Below are 19988 nucleotides of genomic sequence, written 5' to 3' on the forward strand. Positions count from 1 at the left end.
GCTGCTGGCTTCGTTGGAAACATAGGACAAACGTCACAGAGCAAGGGCTCGGTCCGATCCGTGCTTTGTTCACATACGGCCACCTGTTGGCCAGGCTTATCAACCATTAATCGGCTTCCCGCGGCGCACGCGGCATCTGGCAAATTCGTCACAGGGCTAAGGTCGTGCCATATATGATGCTTCATTTAGAGTTCAAAAGTTGATTTATTTCTTTCAAGGTTTTAAGGGCCATCAGCCATTAATGGGTTGGCCATTAGCCCTATTAGAACCTTGTAAAGTACCAAGGGCGTAGTGGTTGTCTTGAATGCCTGCTGATACTGACATTGGCTTGCTTAACTTCTGTGAGTCACCGAGGGCGGGTCAGGCCGGAAGTCAGGGCTACGACGTGATTGCAGTCACAGGATGCTCATGCCTCGAGGACTCACACACACACACACACACACACACACCACACACACACACACACACACACACACACACACACACACACACACACACACACACACACACACACACACACACACACACACACACACACACACACACACACACACACACACCACACACACACACACACACACACACACACACACACACACACACACACACACACACACACACACACACACACACACACACACACACACACACACACACACACACACACACACACACCACACAACACACACACACACACACACACACACCTGCGGACAGTAGGCAACCCGGTGTCGAACAGTGAAACCTGCTTTTGCAGGGTAATCTAATTCCTGAAAGTAAGCTCAGTTTCTCCCTGACTCGCCAAGTGGAGAACTCCGACTGTTTTCTAACAAGTAGCTAGGAGAGTCATCTGTATTTGCTTATCCCAACCTAAAAAGAAGCAAGTCCTTAACAGTGGCATTCAACTCGCCACTCCAGAATCAAAACTTGTGTCGGATATGTGATGACGTCCTAGAAGACAAAGCGACCGGGGCGCGTTCGAGTGAGCGCTCACGGGGCCTTGCAGCGGCGGCCGACGACCCTAACCTGAGAGCGCACGACCACCCCGTGCGGTTCTGCATCTGGTTGGCGAATGCTCTGCAGTTTCGACTGTCTCACTGGCGGTCGTAAGCGGTGTTGGGCTGGTGTCGGCCGACACACATCGATAATCAATTCCGCGGTCTCGCCGGTGGTCCGGGGGCGCTTGGCGCCAAGCGAGTAGCCAGCCGCTGTATATGGGATGCATATCACGCCTCCGCGAAGAGTTAAGTCCGATCAGCCCTTTGCCCGCCAATGATAAGACTCTTGCTCCTAATTGAAATATATGGTGGTGAAATGCATGCCCTGAAGATATTGCACTCAATTTCGTTGACACTTAAAAAGCCAACTATCAAAACGTGGTATGAGCCGAGTCATACGGGTTCTGATGATGATGAGAGTGATGGTTGCGCTTGGGCACCAACCAAGTTTTCTCATGCTGCTGTTAGATTGCCGGCATTGTTGGATCAAATGCCGCCGAAGTGCTTAATATATGGGTTTAATGCAGAGGCGTTGCACAGAAGCGTGCCCGTGCATTGGCTGTCCGTAAATACGAGTCCGCACTACATGGTTATAGTGTTGCCAGAACGATCAAGCGAACCGCTCATTGTGTTCTGTTTTCAGCTAGATCGCTCCGGCGCCGGCGGTAGAATGCGGCGGCACGAACCGGCCGCGCCGGCGGCCCGCTAGTATGTCCGTCCTCCGCTGGGCGGCGCTGCTGTGCCTGGGCTGGCCGGCCGCCGGCTGCCCGCCGCTGCCGACAGGCCGGTGCTCCTGCCTGGAGCTGGGCGGCAGCGGCAGCAGCGGCGGCGGCGGCGACGACGCGCTCGTCGACTGCTACGCGGCCAGCATGACCGAGGTGCGGCACGTGCTGGCGCTGCTGCCGGGCTCAGTCGGCTCGCTGCGCCTCTCCCGCCTAAGGCCGCCCCCCGTGCTGCTGCCGGCGCGTGCCCTCGGAAACACGAACATAAGGGACCTGCGCATCGCACGCTCCGGCGTGCGCCGGCTGCACGAGGACTGCTTCACCGGCCTGGAGGCGTCGCTGCGCAGCGTGGCGCTGCCGCAGAACGGCCTGGGTCGCGTGCCTCGCGCCGCGCTGCAGCCGCTGCGGGCGCTGCGCCGGCTCGACCTGGAGGGTAACCTTATCCGCCGGCTGGAGGGCTACGAGCTGCACGGTCTCAGCCTGAGAACACTCGTGCTCAAGGGCAATGCGATCGGTGAGGTGGCCGAGCACGCGTTCGCCGGGCTCGAGGACACGCTGATTGAGCTGAATCTGGCGCACAACCGGCTGGCGGTGGTGCCGTGGCGCGCGTTGCGCCAGCTCAAGGTTGTGCGCGAGCTGAGCCTGACGCGCAACCAGATCTCGGCTGTGGCCGGCAATGGTCGCTGGCGGCTAGAATTGCTTCAGACGCTCGACCTCGGCCACAACCGGCTGCGCACGCTGCCGGCGGCTAGCTTCGCCGCCTTCCCGGCGCTGCGGCGGCTCTCGCTGCACCGGAACGGCGTGGCGACGGCGGACGGCGCGGCGCTGGCCGGCGTCGGCCTCCTGCAGACGCTCGACCTCAGCTCCAACCGGCTGCTGGAGCTGGACGGCCGCCTGCTGCAGTCCTGCCCTCGGCTCCGTGTGCTCGACCTCAGTGGCAACCACCTGCACCTGCTGCCGGCCGGCCTGCTCGCCGCGCAAAGCCAGCTCCGCGAACTCTTCCTGTCCGACAACAGCCTGATCGAACTGACTGAGGACATGTTTGCCAACGCCTCGAAGCTTTCCGTGCTGCACCTGCAGAACAACGACATCGAGTTTGTCGGCGGTACGTCGTTCTCGACGCTCGGCGAACTGTCTCAGCTGCATTTGAGCGGGAACCGCATCGCTAAGCTCGACGATCGAGTTTTTGCCGCGAACAGAAAGCTTGCCATGCTCAGCCTGGACAATAATCTTATCGTCGATCTAGCCGAAGGCGTTTTCTCGCAGCTGACCAAACTGTCATCTCTCAGGCTGCAAAACAATAGGATAAAGAACATTCGGACAGAAGATTTCGCATCGTTGTCAAGCTTGGAAGAACTGCATATGCAGGAGAACAACATTGTCCGAGTGGAGCCGTCGTCTCTTGTCAAACTGCATAACCTACAGCACCTTGACCTGCGGAGAAATCGCCTAAGCAGCCTGGAAATTTTCTTCAGCCAGGCACCCACGAACTTAATCTCTCTCCAGGTGGACAGCAACCAACTGACAACAATTTCGAAGCACTCCATGAGGCACCTGCTGTCGTTGGAAATTCTTCGGCTGAACAATAACGGCATCTCGCATATATCCCCCGGAGCTTTCGCGGATTTGTCGAACGTGCGTAAACTTTACCTGCAAGACAACCTGATCCGGTACATCGCCAACGGCACATTCGTTGGCTGCAGGCGGCTCAACGTCCTCGATCTGAGCAACAACAACTTAAGTGCGATCGATAGTCCGATGCTCCTGGGACTCACCAGGCTCGAGAGCCTTAAACTCGCCGACAATAACATAGCCGACATTCGTGCTCGCTCTTTTCAAAGCTGCCAATACCTGACAGAGCTTGACATAAGCGGCAACCCAGTGGGCAAGTTACGGCGAGTGATGTTTGAGAACGCTCCGGCCATGAAGCGGCTCGTCCTGCGGCGCTGCACAATAGTCAGCATAGAGCAGGGAACCTTCCATAAACTTTCACTTCTGAAGGAGCTTGACCTACGGGAAAACGTGCTGCATCGCGTGGGGCCTGACCTTGGTTGGCCGTCTGGCCTGGAGCGATTGTTTGTGTCGCTGAACAGGGTTGGCGATGTGGATGTGAACAATCAGGTTGGCTTACCTGAACTTGTTGTGCTGGAAATGGAGGCCATGAACATTCGCAGTGTATCAGAAAACATGGTGCCGTCCGAGTGTCAGATGAAGGTGCTCAAGCTAGGTCTTAACGAGATATCGTCTCTAAATAGCTCACTTTTGATGCGCCTCATGCAGCTCCAGGAACTACATCTAAACTCAAACCTAATCCAAACCGTCTCTTTCCCCCGCCTGCCCAGTTTGAGAGTGCTGAATTTAAGCGGTAATCAGCTGTCTCGGATCACAGACTCGACAGTTTACGGCCTGGCGGGTCTGCGGGTGCTGGACCTCTCCCACAACCAGGTCTCCCACATCTTAGGACGCCCGTTCGCCGCCGTCCCCCGCCTGCACACCCTGCGGCTGCAGCACAACCGGCTGCGGCAGCTGCCGGCCGGTGGCCTGACCCACGCGTCCCTGCTCACTCTCGACCTGGCGCACAACCGGCTGGAGCACGTGCCACCCGCGGTCACCGACGGCGCTCTGCCCGCGCTGCTCACCCTTAATCTGACCGGCAACCCGCTGCACGAGCTGCTGCGCGAGCGGCAGCGGCGCGACGCGCGCGCGCCGGCGCTGCGCGAGCTGCACGCGTGCCACACGGAGCTGACCAGCGTGGCCTCGCATGACCTCACCGGCTTCGGGGGCCTGCGCGTGCTGCGCCTCTGCCACGCCAGGATCTCGCGCGTCGCGCCGGGCGCGTTCGGCGCGCTCGGCCGGCTGGTCAGCCTGGACCTGGGCCATAACGACCTGGAGGCGCTACCCAGCGAGCGTCTGCGCGGCCTGCAGGCGCTGCGCTCGCTCAACCTGACGCACAACGCGCTGCGGCGCGTCGAGCGGCTGCCGGCTGACCTGCGCCGGCTGCAGCGACTCGATCTGTCGCGAAACACGCTGACTGAGCTGCGCGCCGGCCCGCTGGCCGCGCTCACGGCGCTGCGCGACCTGCACCTCGGCCGCAACTGGCTGCAGCGGCTGGAGGCGCGCAGCCTGGACGGCCTCCTGCAGCTGCGCCGGCTGGAACTGGGCGACAACGGGCTGGAGACGCTGCCGCCGCGCCTGCTGTCCGGCGTCGAGGCCACGCTGCGCGCCGTCGATCTGACAGGTCAGTCGGGTCACCATGACAGTCTGACATGTCAGTCCGGGTGGTGATCCCCACCTGGCAGTTAAGTTGGATTACCGTATCAACCAAGAGCGTTACGACATCGACATCGGAAGTTACATTGGTCATCGGTGTAGGGCCATGAATCAGCTAGGATATGTAATTACCATTAGAGGTCATGCAGGGATTAACGGGCGTCATTGATTTAGTGGTGTACAATCATCGGCGAAGCAATCAGCATATGGAATATCAGGACGGAGTTCTACCGTGCACAGTTTCCAGCTTTTCAAACTTCATTTGAAATTGCAGTTTGCATGAGCTGGCATTTGAAATCAAAGCTGTTAGTGATATTAGTTGTTCGCTGTGTGAAATCACTTCCAAAACGCCTTGATACCGTGCCTATATGATGGACTTTCTCAAGCACGCTGGTTAGATTTTTTTAACTGCAGCCAATACAACATACATGGTTTTGTTCAGCGGACTGAAACGCCATGAATGCAAGATATCGTTAAAGATCTTGCATATCTAAGAGGTATACGACACAAAGACACGCACACACACACACACAATATATATATATATATATATATATATATATATGTGCCTTTTGAAGAGAAGTCTGGATGAAAATTCCCGAAAGAACTAAGCGACGAAAATATAATACCCATTCTTGACGTCACTGTTTTTGGACAAGGACCGCGATTTAGGACGGCTGTATGCCGAAAGGAGACCAACAACGGATGGTGTTTAAACGCTGAAAATGAGTGTCCTTGACGCTACAAAATTAGCGTCATGGGGTCATTCCTTAGACGTGCATTTGAGCATTGCTCTGATTGGGCAGCACTGCATCGGGAATTACTACGAATCAGACAGATTTTGGTGAAACACAGATTTTTAAATTTCGACGTTGAAAACGAGATGCAACGATACTTGACAAGACAGTTCGGCGACGAACCACAACAAAACAAACAAACAACCGTCCAACTGCATTTTTAAATCTTCAAATAAAAAATCAAAATCGAATCAAATTTCACATCTGGCTACAAACACGACAAAAAACTCTACGGAAATCATCTCGTGACTTGTAAAACGCCAAAACGACAACAAAAAATTGCTTTCTTATCACAATTGGAAAATCTCTGAGTTTTCTTATGAGTAACAGCCCAGACAAACCCGAAAACTAAAATACACCAATGTAGTGCATCAATTCAAATGCCGCATTGAAAGCTGCAAACTTCGTTCCATACACTACATCGGTGTAACCACAGCGACACTCTCACAACGCCTGACGACTGCACTTACGTGACCGGACACCTCTGGAGCACATGCGACACGGAACATGACAGGACATTGGCACAACATTGGAAGGACAGCGCTGGTATTCTTCGGACGTGCAATGACGGGAGACGCCTTCAAATTTAGGAAAGTATGTTAATAAACAAACTCTCTTCAGCCCTAAACATACAAATTCTTGCACAGCACTGGAGTTAGTAGGTGATGGCATCTCATATATATATATATATATATATATATATATATATATATATGGATGGGGAGATATATACACATACGTACACATATATGTACAGATATATAAAAATATGCACATATACATATATAAGCATACATACGTATATATCCAGACATCCCTACCTACAAGTTCTTCGCGCAGCACATCCCAGCCTTTCAGCTGTCCACTGGACTCATGTAAGTAAGGTATGCGTAGTAAGCCGGTTAGTTCGGTCAGAACTTCTGCTTACACATCGTCGAGAGAGCTGTTACAGGATTTAACACAATTCTGCAGCGTTTTAGCATAAATTGAAATTATTAGCTCACGGGCAGTATACAAGTGAATATTTTGAACATTCGCTGTGCCAAGTGGTCTGTGTTGCAGGTGTACTGATATTGTCACGAGCCACTATCGCTAACAGAACTGCCAGGCCAGCCTGCAGCCAATGCAGTCGCGTGCTTCCATGAGTGTCTGGATCCCTTCCTCCCGGGGGGCTGCCCGTTGTCACTGCCGAAAGGCAGCCGGCTGGTATTATGCTGGTGACGCCGATGCCCTGTCGTGCTGCGCCCCTCCCCCACCCCATCGCTTCTCCCTCATACCTCTCCGTCTTCAGCGGCGACGAACCTGGTCGTGTCGACTGTGCCGGCTGTGCTCAGCCATCGACAGGCTGCACAGCCGGTCTCCCAGGGAACGAGGCTGTGCTCAGCCATCGACAGGCTGCACAGCCAGTCTCCCAGGGAACGAAGCTGTGCTCAGCCATCGACAGGCTGCACAGCCGGTCTCACCGGGGAACGAGGCTGTGCTCAGGTGGCCCTCGTGGCCAGCCTGTACAGCCAGTCCTCGGGGCACGAGGCTGTGCTCAGGTGGCCCTCGTGGCCAGCCTGTACAGCCAGTCCTCGGGGCACGAGGCTGTGCTCAGGTGGCCCTCGTGGCCAGCCTGTACGGCCGGTTCCCGGGGCACGATCACCTGAAATATTCACACGCACCGCTCGCTGGGCTCTGGATATTTCATGCAGCGGTCCCAAAGGTGAAGCTGCTAGACGATTTGCTCGAATGCCGTTACGAACAAAGGGCTTTTAAATCATTTCGTGGAAGTATCGTAGTACAATACTGGCAATGACATTGTCGCACATTTGCAGCTTTAATGATGATGATGGTGATTAGATGACAAAATTTGTTTAAGGAGATATTACATAAAGAAGAGAGATAGAGAGAGAGAGAGAGAGAGAGAGAGAGAGATAGAGAGAGAGAGAGAGAGAGAGGAGAGAGAAGAGGAGGAGAGAGAGAGAGGAGAGAGGAGAGAGAGAAGAGAGAGAGAGAGAGAGAGAGAGGAGAGAGAGAGAGAGGAGAGAGAGAGAGAGAGAGAGAGAGAGAGAGAGAGAGAGAGAGAGAGAGAGAGAGAGAGAAGAGAGAGAGAGAGCGAGAGAGAGGGAATAGAGAACAAAATATAAAGTATGAGATGATGAGAAAAGAACCAGAGAACAAGACAGTTAGCACAAAAAAGAGATAGTGATGTCTTGATGTGATTAATAAGTGCAACATTTTCATAGCAGAATGAGGGGACACTTGCTTCTAGGGCTCCCTCAAAGGCGCCGCTGATTACAGGTCATATGGCCCACCACATAGAGATGTGGTTCCAATCCCCTGGGCGTGCCCCTAGCCCTAACCACGATCCTAAGCCTAAGAGGGCCTAACCCTACCGACATAGCAGAGCGATTCTAGCTCAGTGGACCTTTTCGCGACGAGATGCTCAACGTACCACGGCATTACCGAGCCAAGGCTGCTTCTGCTTCAGCCCGGCTCCTCTGGACGGCGTCCAAGAAACCATCATCCGAGTCACACAAACGCGACATCGCTGGCACGGGCCCACATGCTTGCCACGCGCTGGTCAATACGCCCCATGCTGTACCCACCAGCTGAGCAACAGGGACGCTGATTGGTCTGCTGTCGCAGTCTTGAGCGGCTGGCTCGCCTCTGGGACAACGCAGGACTGACAACGCAGCGCCCTTATTGTGACAGATGGCATCACGGCCGAGCTATCGACAACACCTGTTCGCATTCTGGCGCAGTGCAATCTTCTGAGAGCTGATGCATCGGAGTACCGCCAACTGTTGTGCATGGCTCGTCTAAATTGAGCTTGCTGGCACAGCTAGGCGCCTGCGCGCAGATGCTGCGCCGCAGTGCTTGTGTGCGATACGGAACAGCGCGGGCCTGGGGGCTTGACGTCCACCCCGGCTTGTGGGAGCGAGGTGACCTGTGGAAAGGTCAGCGGAGTGCAGACGGAGCTTCGACGGCTCAACCCTAATGCTATCGGGGATCTTATTGCGAACGTTCTCGAAGTCGGCCTGGCGAGGCTTTTACTCTCTCGGACGCCGCCCGCACCTCGGTCAAATTATCCTTCTAGCATATAGCCATAGTTGTCCAGGTTCTACGGAGCTTTGTTTATGCTTAGTGGTTTCGAATGAGCTCGGACTTGAATAATATCTTAAAACCTATGAAATGGAAATATGGGCTTAGTATGTGTGGCAAGACAGTATCAGGTAGAAGTGAAAAATTCACATGAAATATGGGGAAAGGAGTAACACAATCCCCCTCATAGGGCGCTGCTTTACACCAAGTCAGCAATTCTAGGACACTGCTCTAGATAGTGCTGGGCTTATAACATAAAAGGTTATGGCAGGCAATCCAACTCGAGTTTTGAGCTATTATTCATGTTAAGAGAAGTATCAAGGAGCCCTTGTTGCACTCTGGTGCACGCTAATACCTCCCAATAACACCCTCAAGGCCATTGCATCAATCCCTAAATGAGTTAAGATTTTTATCGCCGCCTCTCGCAAAGGCGCGTGTGTACTCTCGGAGCGGCGCTGGCACTCCATGGTGTACAGAGCGGTGCTCACGGCAGGGATCTACTCTGCAGTACTTACAATTTTATTGTTATTAGATCGCATGTACCTACATGCTGTATATGCCTGGGGGAGCGGTTGATTAGAAAATATTTGCATACTACTTCACCAAAACATGTTGGCAATTGGCAATTCACCAAAACATGGGGCAAATTACCCCCCCCCCCACGAGGGATTTTCCAGAGTGGTTTCCAAACTGCGCGGGGTAGCCGCACCAACTTTTGCATAGCTATAGATAACTGAATAGTAGATTGAGTGGTATCAACAAATTGGATGTACCTTATAAGGTCACCGGCCTACGGCAGGTCAAAGTCAGGCCATGGATTCAGCGAAGTCAATTTCAAGAGAATCATTCAATCTGACAGAACAACGGAGTGTTAGACGATGCCATACGTCTCTGAGATGCTTTCTTAGGTGACAAAAAATAAGATGACCAAATTCCATTGACCTAGGGTCAGATATGAAAGTCAGACCAAGACCAATATCAACCTGTTGTATTATTGTAGGACTTGCTTTGTGGGGTAGTTTCTGGTGCTCATTTCGAAATCAATTGATGACAGAAACCGCAGTAGACATCTTCCATGGACTTCTTTTAGGTCAGAATAGGTCACTGACCCAACATGACCCAGGTGAGCATTTCGTTTTTAGGAACATAGTGTCCAGCTTATTCTTTGTCGCTTATTCAAATGCAAAACTCAAAGCAGTCTTGTATGATTTTGGTCACCATTGCCCTTTAAAGGTCAAACAAGGCCACTGACCTTGAATGATAATATGTGTTACTTAGAAGGGGCATCTAGGTTCTGAGGACGCTTTGGAGACTAACCTGAAATTTAGTCGTGTTTAACCTTATTTAGCCCGAAGGTCATGACCTGGGAGGCTCAAACTTTGACTTAAGTCAGCTCACGTGCAGATCAATGCACCCTGTGAATTTAGTGTCTCTAGTTTGCTTAGTTCCTGAGATCTCAGGAGGTCAAATTGACCCCCACCCGAGCGAAGGGTATCCAGGACCATCCGGGCGCGTGCTAATGGGTTGAGCCACAATGGAATACACGCCGAAGTAGAATGCAAATAAAATGTTTGCATAATTTGCCAAACAAATATGTGAGCTTGTTAGTCGTGTTAAAAGGAAGCAGCAATTAACAAGGAAAATACTGAGTACTGGGATAATTCTCTTTTCAAACAGTTCAGCAGAAAACATACAGGAATATGAATCAAGTGAAGTACACTGCTCGAATCAATTCAGCCCGTTGAAGTGTGAACTAATTGAAATGCCATGCTGGTATTAATGTTCCAATTTGTGGCCCACATTTCCAGTCAGGTCAAGCATCGCCAAATTAAGGCCACATTTGAAGTCAGACCAATCAAACATAACCAGACCCAATGCATACGCAGACAAAGCGGTGCTGCTTATAGGGGTCGATAGAGCGGCCGGGCCCCACAAAGCCAGCAGCAAAGCCGGTCTCGCGAACGGACAGTCCCACCAGTCGTACCGCAGCGGCAGGCCTAATCAGGGCCAGATCAGCTACCAGTCTTACTAGAGCCTGTGCGGCCGCCGGTCCGGCTCGAACCGGCGCAACAGCCGGTCTGACTGTCAGGCCGGTCCGGCTCGAGCCAGTGCAACCGCTGGTCTGACTGTCAGGCCGGTCCGGCTCGAGCCAGTGCAACGGCTGGTCTGACTGTCAGGCCGGTCCGGCTCGAGCCAGTGCAACGGCTGGTCTGACTGTCAGGCCGGTCCGGCTCGAGCCAGTGCAACGGCCGGTCTGACTGTCAGGCCGGTCCGGCTCGAGCCAGTGCAACGGCTGGTCTGACTGTCAGGGGGTGAAAAAAGGGGTCAGGGGTGTCAGGGGTCAAACCAGTGCCTTTTCCGTCAGTGATAAGATTTGGAACCGTCTGAATTGTCGCCTGGAGCCAAGTTTTTAAGAAATAGTCGCAATTCAAATCGAAATGCGATGCACCATAAAAGCAAAGACGAATGAGATGCAATGCGGCGTAACTATCAAACGTTTTCGGTTCAGGGGTCGCTTTGCACTTGAGCATCGTTTGCTGGCCATCAAACATTAAATGATGATTGAGAGTTAACCGGAAAAATTACTTACTTATACTTATTACTTACTTTCTTATTACTTGCGGCATACTTAGCACAACCAGCCTAGAAGCGCGTAGCTTCCTATTCAGCCTGGGGGGTGGTGGCATGCCCCTCTGCCTGCACTACTGGGCATGTGCCCCTTGTGCCCGCGCACTGTCCTGCTACTTTTTGCCCCTACCCCGTCTGCGCCACTGCCTGCTCGCCTTGACCCTCGCTGGCATCGTGTGGCTGGCTCAATCATTACGTCGGACCGGTGTAAACTGAAGGCTTTTGCCTTTGAACTGCCGCCGAACCGAAGCGCACTCTGCAGTAAGGTCACGTCCAAAACCCATCACCAGCAGGCCGGAGAGCACGGCGATGATTTGGCCACGAGTGGAACAGCCTGCTGCAGTTGATATTTTCGCCGGTCATTATTGGGGTTGGGAAACCACTGGGAGCCGCACTGAGTACATCCAAAGCGGCTCCGTGCGGCTAAGGCTGCAAAGCGGCCATGGCATGCAAACCTGTACTCCGTTCCAATAATCTTAGCCAGGTGACGTTGTCGATCGCTAGTGATGTCGGAAGAGCCATGGAATGAGCTCCAACTTCCTCACTGCAGCGCATGTCACGTGTCAGGAGAGATGGGAACTTGTCTCCTGTGACGACCTTTAATGCGCTTCTCCAGACGGCTCCTCGAAAACCAACCGGAACTGTCAGACCCATCGCCGTCTTGAACACGCCCTTCCAATAGCAGACGTCCAGCCAAGAGAGCCCCTGATGGCGAGATGCCACTCAACTTCCAGGGATGGAAAATCTTGGCGCGTAATGAGCTTGCACCCCGATGTGTTCTGACGCTAGCAGAGCTGAGCGAAGCTCATGCGACAGGTGATGAGCGACAGATTAAGACACAGACTCAGTCGTTTTCCTTCTTGAAGCTTTTCAAAAATTCTGAGGCTACAAAACTTCCTAAAAAGAGGAGAAGGAGGAATCGAACTTGAAGGTGTATTGTCCCCAGAAGACAGGTGAAGCATCGGCGGCGCCCCCGGCGAGGGTCAGCTGACCCGCCGCCCGCGTCGCCGCCAGGGAACCGGTTCCACTGCAGCTGCGCCCTGAGGTACCTCGGCTCCTGGCTGCAGCGGCACCCGCGGCTGCTGGTCAGCGCGAACGTCAGCTGCTGGACGCCCGAGCAGCTGCGCGGTCAGCAGCTGACGGCCGGCTCAGCCTTCTTCTGCCCGCACTCGCCCGTGCAGAAGGTCGCCGTTCAGGTGGGTGCGTCCTCCCGCCGGCCGGCGCGCGCTCTGACAGCTGTTTGGATGCGTTACGTGCTTTTTCTCTGATAAATTTGGCCCCAGCATTTGGATTGGATGGATTTCTGGGACCAGAGCCACGCTAGGGCACACGCTAAGCGGGGTTTATTTAGTGAACCCTGACCCCACCATCAGGTCATGATATTCCAGCTCAACGGCAAAATTTCGTGCCGACAGTTTAACATGCCGTGATTCCCGCCACAGTCCACCCCGCCCGCCGACCTTGTTTAGCCTTAAGCGTGTGACTACTGCCACCGGCCGCACGCCATCCCAGCCAAGGGCAAATAGCGAGCGAAGAAGGGACTCGAACCCCCCTGCCAAGAGCAGGCTGAGAGGCGGGGCTCTTGCGATGGAGCCGCGGGGCGGAATCAGTCGCATTAGCGTCTTTGCCCGCCGGATTGGAACAGGCGAGTACTAATCGCATCTTGGTGCAGAGCCCAACGCAGACCAGTTGCATGGCTCCTGTTAACAGTATGTGAGCAAACCCTATACCGGCACAGAGTTTTCTCAAAGCCTGAACAACAGTGAAAGAGATGATCGCTCCTTGTTTGCCCCGGCAACCTGAAGTTATGGCCTGGGCGACGGAATGGCCTTGGCCTTGTCTCTAAATGACAAGCAAAAAGCTACGTTAATCTGGCTTATGCCATCCGGCGTCAAGCAAGGGACATGGAAAGCTACGTTATGTTCACCGGCTAATTTTATCTGAATGCAAAGGCAAGTAAATTAAACACAGTAGGCTCACATAGTCATGCATTCAATACCAGCAGGCATGTTCATGCGACGCGATACATATATACATATGCATAAACATATACATATATACGATACATGTATACATAAACGTATATAAATATACACATATACGATGTATAGATAAGATATAGTGCGAATGCCTGGAGCACTCCATTGCCGTGAGAGGTTCCTCCTTTGGTTCAGCTGGTGCATCAGGCCGACATGATTGCCACAGCAGGATGTTAGTCCGGAAAAGTCCTGACTAGAAACAACTGGATTCCTAAACAAATTGGGAACGACAGCACGTTTTTGTAGAATTCTGCGTGGAAAACCTGTGAGAAGCATGGAAACCTTTATGTTTGCGATTACACTGGTAAAATGTCCCAGTCCTGATCTCTGATTATATTGGCTTGTGTTGTGTAATGAATCGAACGTTCCCACACGTTGTTACCACTTCCCCTGATGCTCAAGCACAGCCGTAGCCTGACGAGCCGTCGTCCGCGCCACAGGACATCCAGCCGCACTCGGTGGTGGTATCGTGGCAGGCCGACCCCGAAGCCGGCATTCTCGGCTTCCGCGTGCTGCACCAGCGGGCGGCCGAGCCGACGGCCGGCCGCGGCGCCGGCCCGCTGCTCGCCTCCGCGCCGTTCGCTCCGGAGCGGCGCACCCACCGGCTGGCGCCGCTCGCCGCCGATACCCTGTACCGGGTGTGCGTGGCGCCGATCGGGCGCTGGCTGCGCGCCGAGGGCCGCGCCCGAGCCGCGCCGCCGGCCGCGCGCCAGCCGCCCGACTGGCGCTGCTCGCACGTGCGCACGCTGGAGCGCACCGAGCGGCTGCCGCTGCTGGCGTCCCGGCCCGGTCTGGTGGTGGGCGGCGCGCTGGCGGCGCTGGTGGTGTTGGTGCTGTGCGGCGCGGCGCTGCGGCCCGCTGCCAAGGCGCGCCGTCCGGCGGAGGAGCCACCGCCTTGGACGGCTGGTCGGGAGGTGGCGGCGCCGGCCGGGACGACGGCGGACCGCGCGCGGAACGGCTGGGGGCACGACCGGGAGACGGTTGTGACGTAGCTGGTGTAAAGTGACTGGAACGCATGGTGTGTGCATCTTGTGAGCGCGATGTTATGGTGTTGGATATTAACTGCGTTGAAGGCTTGATATTGACTGTGGTGTTGTTAGATGTTTCACAAACTGGAATCATGGCATGCTAGGGCATTTAAGGAACAGCAGCCTGCACAGAGCACTCAATTTTGCCGATATTTTTGTACGCTCGGACCAACTGTTGTTCTCTGTGACGCGTGAGATGAAGTCGATGGAATGAAGAGATCGGACTTTCAGTTGTCGGCAAGGCGCAAGCCGTTCGCTGCAATGCGTCCGTGCTTTTGGACGATCACAATTTGGACAAAGGCGATTTATTCAAAAGTAGTGGAACTTGACAGTAATCTCTGTTTCGTCACTATCTTGATATTAATAGACATTAACATGCCATAGCAAACATTTTCTTATGTCGTCGGCAAGGGTCACCGGGATCGTCATAAGATATGACATCCTCGACACGTAGGTGGCCGGCAACGCTCGATCTGTTCCGATACATTCGCTGTACATATGAGAACTTTCCAAAATGCGAAGAAGGCATGACCACAGCCGAGACAGTGTGACTTACCTAGCACAATATAAGCAGGGTCCAGTTCCATAAGCAGAACTTCTGATTTGTACGCTCTTTTATATAGTGCCGAAGGAACTGACACTCACAAACAACGGAGTTTCATTAAAGAAACTTTATTCGTATGGAAGACTGATCGATGTTCTTATCGTGCCGTTTGCACTTCCACACACAAGCACCAGATTTGATCAACAAAGCTAATTCCTGTGGGCGACCTGTGAATGAAGTGCTGGAATAAAAGAGGGCATTCCTGGCCCGTTAACCTACTTAAGCATGATGTGTTAGCGATGAATAGGTTCGTAGTTTCATTTTATGGAGCTAGACACGGGACTCAGACCGCTGAGCATGGTAGGCGCGTCAACAAGCAAGTGAATGTGCGCTGGCCTTCCCTGCCTGTATCTGCATTATTTCACACGCTCCTGAGGTGGCGTGCATTCTGCCATGCCTTTGGCGTTTCCAGCCACAGTTGCCACGCGGCGACACGTGCCAAGCCCACGCGGCGAAGCTCGTGGCCAAAGTGGCCGCTAGCATTAACGCTGTGCCGCGACATTAGCCAACCGGCCATGGTTGCATGACCCGTCGAAATGCATCAGCTTAATGGCCAAATTTTTCCCATTGACGGAGAACTGAGGGCCTGCTTTTCAATTAGCCTCCATTGAGGGCCTGGCCTGGCGGCGTGCTTCGGGCCATAGCCGCCGGCGTCGGCAGTCAGGCGACGCCGGCGGGGGCTGGTGATGGCACCGACTTGCATCAGACATGACCAGTGCCAGGCGGCCGGCCGGACACCTCACCATGACCGGCGTGGCGCGGCCGGCTGGACATCCCACCATGACCGGTGTGGGGCGGCCGGCTGGACATCCCACCGTTACCGGTGCCAGGCGGCCGGCCGGACACCTCACCATGACCGGCGTGGGGCGGCCAGCCGGACACCTCACCATGACCGGCGTGGGGCGGCCGGCTGGACATCCCACCATGACCGGTGTGGGGCGGCCGGCTGGACATCCCACCGTTACCGGTGCCAGGCGGCCGGCCGGACACCTCACCATGACCGGCGTGGGGCGGCCGGCTGGACATCCGACCGTTACCGGTGCGGGGTGGCCAGCCGGACACCTCACCATGACCGGCGTGGGGCGGCCGGCTGGACATCCCACCGTTACCGGTGCCAGGCGGCCAGCCGGACACCTCAACATGACCGGCGTGGGGCGGCCGGCTGGACATCCCAGCGTTAACGGTGTGGGGCGGCCGGCTGGACATCCGACCGTTACCGGTGCGGGGTGGCCAGCTGGACATCCCACCGTTACCGGTGCGGAGTGGCCAGCTGGACATCCCACCGTTACCGGTGCGGAGTGGCCAGCCGGACATCTCACAATGACTGGCGTGGGGCGGCCGGCTGGACAACCCACCATGACTGGCGTGGGGCGGCCGGCTGGACATCCCACCGTTACCGGTGCGGGGTGGCCAGCTGGACATCCCACCGTTACCGGTGCGGAGTGGCCAGCTGGACATCCCACCGTTACCGGTGCGGGGTGGCCAGCTGGACATCCCACTGTTACCGGTGCGGTGTGGCCAGCTGGACATCTCACCACCAGCTAATCTCCGGGAAGCTCCATTGGATATTGGATCTTTATGAGAGAGTTGGATACCTACGATAAATGCCGATGATACAAGTCTGGTTGGCAGACCAAGAGAAGACGAAACCAACGCGGTGTGACCCAAACAATGTAGGAGCGAGCACATGCCTTTTCTTTGGGTTCACTTCCCCAAGCGATTTCACCCATATTCGCATAGCTAAGACAGCAGTAATAGCCTTATTCCTAGGAGAAAAACCGGGAGAACAGAGATATAGATGCGTTGATATTTCGGCAACATGCCCTTATTGAAATGAATAGCAGAAGCGAATTCCGAAGTCAGTTCACTTCTATTATTCACTTTGAGAAAGGCATGTTGGCAAAATATCAACGCATCTATCTCTCCATTCCCCTGAACTTTCTCCGATAGATGTGACCATTACTACTGTCTCATCCATGTGCATAATGCTCCTCGCAAATGCACTAACAACTTTTGTATTCACCTAGCTTCCTACACATAATTCTAACTATGCCAGCAGCCAACAAAAGTGGTACTGCGCCTGTTGCTTGTGACATGCGGGTCCACTATGCCTCACAGTGCAGTTCTAACTTCCAGTGCGGGACAGTCCCGATTGCCTGCAGTAATAAATGCAGAAAATGCAGGACACTTACAAAGGGCAACCCTCTGCGTTGGCGAGCCAACAAACGCTGTCCACATGACCCCACGGGCCTATTCTTGCCAGCAGAGACGGCCGACCAACTTCGGCGTCCCTCGCGGCGCGTCTCTGTCCTGATTTGTGGCCCGCTTCCGGCCCGTCTGCTGGCTCGGGCTGCGCCGGCAGCCGGGCAGAACTGACACATCACGCGCTGACGGCGGCCGTCGCACCCGCTACAGCCGACGCTGCGGCCGGCCCGGCGACCAGCGTTGTTTTCGGCGCGCCGCTTTATCGTCGCAATACGCCGGTCCGTGGGCGGCCAGACGCGAACTAGCGCCTCGTAAAGCGGCCCCCCGTGGCCCGCCGCCGCCGCCGGCGGACGTCCTGGAGCCAGCCCTCCCAGAGGCGGTGTGGTGAGCAGCGGTGGTCGACGCTGCAGCGGGACACCCGGGCACTGCTGACGTCCGGGGTTTGGGGCGGCCCCAAGCTGACTCTCTGAGCTGAGGCCGAGGGACTGGGCGTTCCAAGAGTTGTAACTTTTAATCACAGAAAGAATTGGGTCTGGAGGACGGTCGAAAATTTTCCTGAAAAAGTCGAGCGGAAGTCGAAGATTCAGCTCACAACAGCAGCCACCTCGCATAAAAAGGTCCGAGAATCCCGAAATACTGACGCTTTTATGATTTGTCTTCAGGACAGTGAGGCCGTACACTAAGGTTGTGCCAAAGAGTTGTGCCACCATCGAACACTTCCTCGCATAGGGTTAGTGCTAAGGCTTTAACTGGCAGAAAAGGTATAAAAAATACATCTCACACAAAGAAAGACGCACAATGTACCGGGACAGTATACGACGACTTATGTGTATCTAAGTAAGAACAATCATTCTCCTGGGCCACCGCCTTTACAGGCGACGCCGTCAAGCAACCGCCACCTATTCGCCAGCAAGCACAGTTCTGAAACTATCTAACTGTTTCAAGCACCGCACACTAAGGAGATAAACCATGATGTGATGCACGAAGAGCTGAACTCGATCTTTTATTTTCCGTCCATGGCGAGATACAAGCTATTTATGGAAAGAGATACAACACAGTGAAACGCTCAATACTTTTATCCACCATGTAGCAGCCTACTCTCGCAATAAGCAAGAAGATCTTCTCCTCTATTACATGGAATGCCTCATTACAATAATCAAGGGTACCATGGTACGAAACAGACTGAATCAATCCTACAGATGTTACTTTTTAAACTTATGCATTTCACAGCACTGGACATGAAGTGATTCAAACACTTTCAACATACGGGGATGGGATCGGATGTTAAATATGATTTTATTACCTTCGTGCTTTTAGTGAGCTAGCATGCGTGAAAACTGGCTCATCCAGCATGATAAGTTGAAAACGATGTAAGCACCAAGCACCATACAATCGGCACATGGTATACGTCCTTTAATTATCCCTGCTTCTGCGAAGACAGCTTTTGATCGCAGCTTGTTTACACGTGAACTAGCATTAAACATGAATGTTTTTCCATTTTTCCATCCGGGCTTTATTAGCCTCTGGCTGATTTTGAGCCTATGTGTTTCAAATGAAGTGGTCTTTGGAGGAAATTCATGTATTAGGATCGGATGGATCCCGGATTCGGATGGATGGATGGATAGATTCGGATGGATGGATTCGGATGGATGGATCGGATGGATGGATCGGATCCAGCTTGGCAGGATATGGATCGGATTGGATTGAACAAAACTTGTCCGATTAGCACCCCGACATAAGCCATTCTGAACACCACACAATTATGACACCAGATTGGACCCCCCCCCCCCCCCCGGCCACAATGACTTCCTCGCTCCCTATTCACTGGCGCAACCGCGATCGATGCAGGCAATGACGTGGCACACCTGTGCTAGAGCTACATCGAACAGCTGACAGAGGTGGACTCAGGCAAATGTTCCGGCCTTCGCATCGGTACAGTGTAGTCAGATCTTGACATAAGCATATCAAGAGTGAGACTGCTCTTAGAGGCCGTGAGACTGCTCTTAGAGGCCTCGTTTGAGCGCACTGTAACGCTTTGTATTGGCTAGACTGTCATTTCAACCATGTAACCAAACTGTGTCAAGTTTAATCAACTTTGGACGCCTGCCTTACTCTAACGTAATATATTCGTTTACCCATGTAGCTATGCTGGCTGTTGCTATTTGAAACATGACACCTGGTTTCTCAGGGATTGATCCTACTCAACGTAGAAAGTTGGGCACGTCTGCCCCTCGATCCAGCTTTTTGCCACGAGTTTTCTCTTCACGCCATAAGCGCTCAAAGTTTTTGTACCAACACAAAGTTTGACATCACAATGGACCATGTGACGGGGAATGGGTGGTCATTGTTATATCACTCTTTTATGACAGGCTTCTAGCATTTGCCTATCAACTATACTACTACCAACAGTATTGATGCCGGGGCAAGACGCTTATGATGGCATTTGAGAATTAATTGTCATTTATTTGTTATTAATTGTCACAACATTGCTGAGGATTAATTGTCAACGGCAACATGGTGCACCAGCTGCCAGTAAGCCAAAGGCTCCGGGGCAGATCACTACTGAGGGCCCAACCCCGGCGCCAGCCACGCCTCGCGCCGAGCGCCGCG

At 53.8% G+C, this 19988-nt stretch overlaps 1 protein-coding gene across 1 annotated transcript; it reads left to right on the forward strand.

The window, feature by feature from the left end:
• Positions 1-1867: 1867 nt before the first annotated feature.
• On the forward strand, positions 1868-16065 carry LOC119102977 (chaoptin). Its single transcript, XM_037226428.1, has 4 exons — positions 1868-4958; positions 12517-12698; positions 13982-14068; positions 16048-16065. Exons 1-4 carry the CDS (start codon positions 1868-1870, stop codon positions 16063-16065), a joined length of 3378 nt encoding a protein of 1125 aa, XP_037082323.1.
• Positions 16066-19988: the final 3923 nt, after the last annotated feature.

The sequence above is a fragment of the Pollicipes pollicipes genome, unplaced genomic scaffold (genome assembly GCF_011947565.3).
Source record: "Pollicipes pollicipes isolate AB1234 unplaced genomic scaffold, Ppol_2.1 Scaffold_5724;HRSCAF=6776_pilon_pilon_pilon, whole genome shotgun sequence".
Classification (NCBI taxonomy): Eukaryota; Metazoa; Arthropoda; class Thecostraca; order Pollicipedomorpha; family Pollicipedidae; genus Pollicipes; species Pollicipes pollicipes.

What these genes read in the sequence shown, in the direction of transcription:
- LOC119102977 (XM_037226428.1), top strand. Translation starts at nt 1,868, where the DNA reads ATGACCGAGGTGCGGCACGTGCTGGCGCTGCTGCCGGGCTCAGTCGGC. An exon ending in GCGCGCCGTCGATCTGACAG is followed by an intron (nt 4,959 to 12,516) that starts GTCAGTCGGGTC and finishes CGTCGCCGCCAG; the next exon opens with GGAACCGGTTCCACTGCAGC. An exon ending in TGCAGAAGGTCGCCGTTCAG is followed by an intron (nt 12,699 to 13,981) that starts GTGGGTGCGTCC and finishes TCCGCGCCACAG; the next exon opens with GACATCCAGCCGCACTCGGT.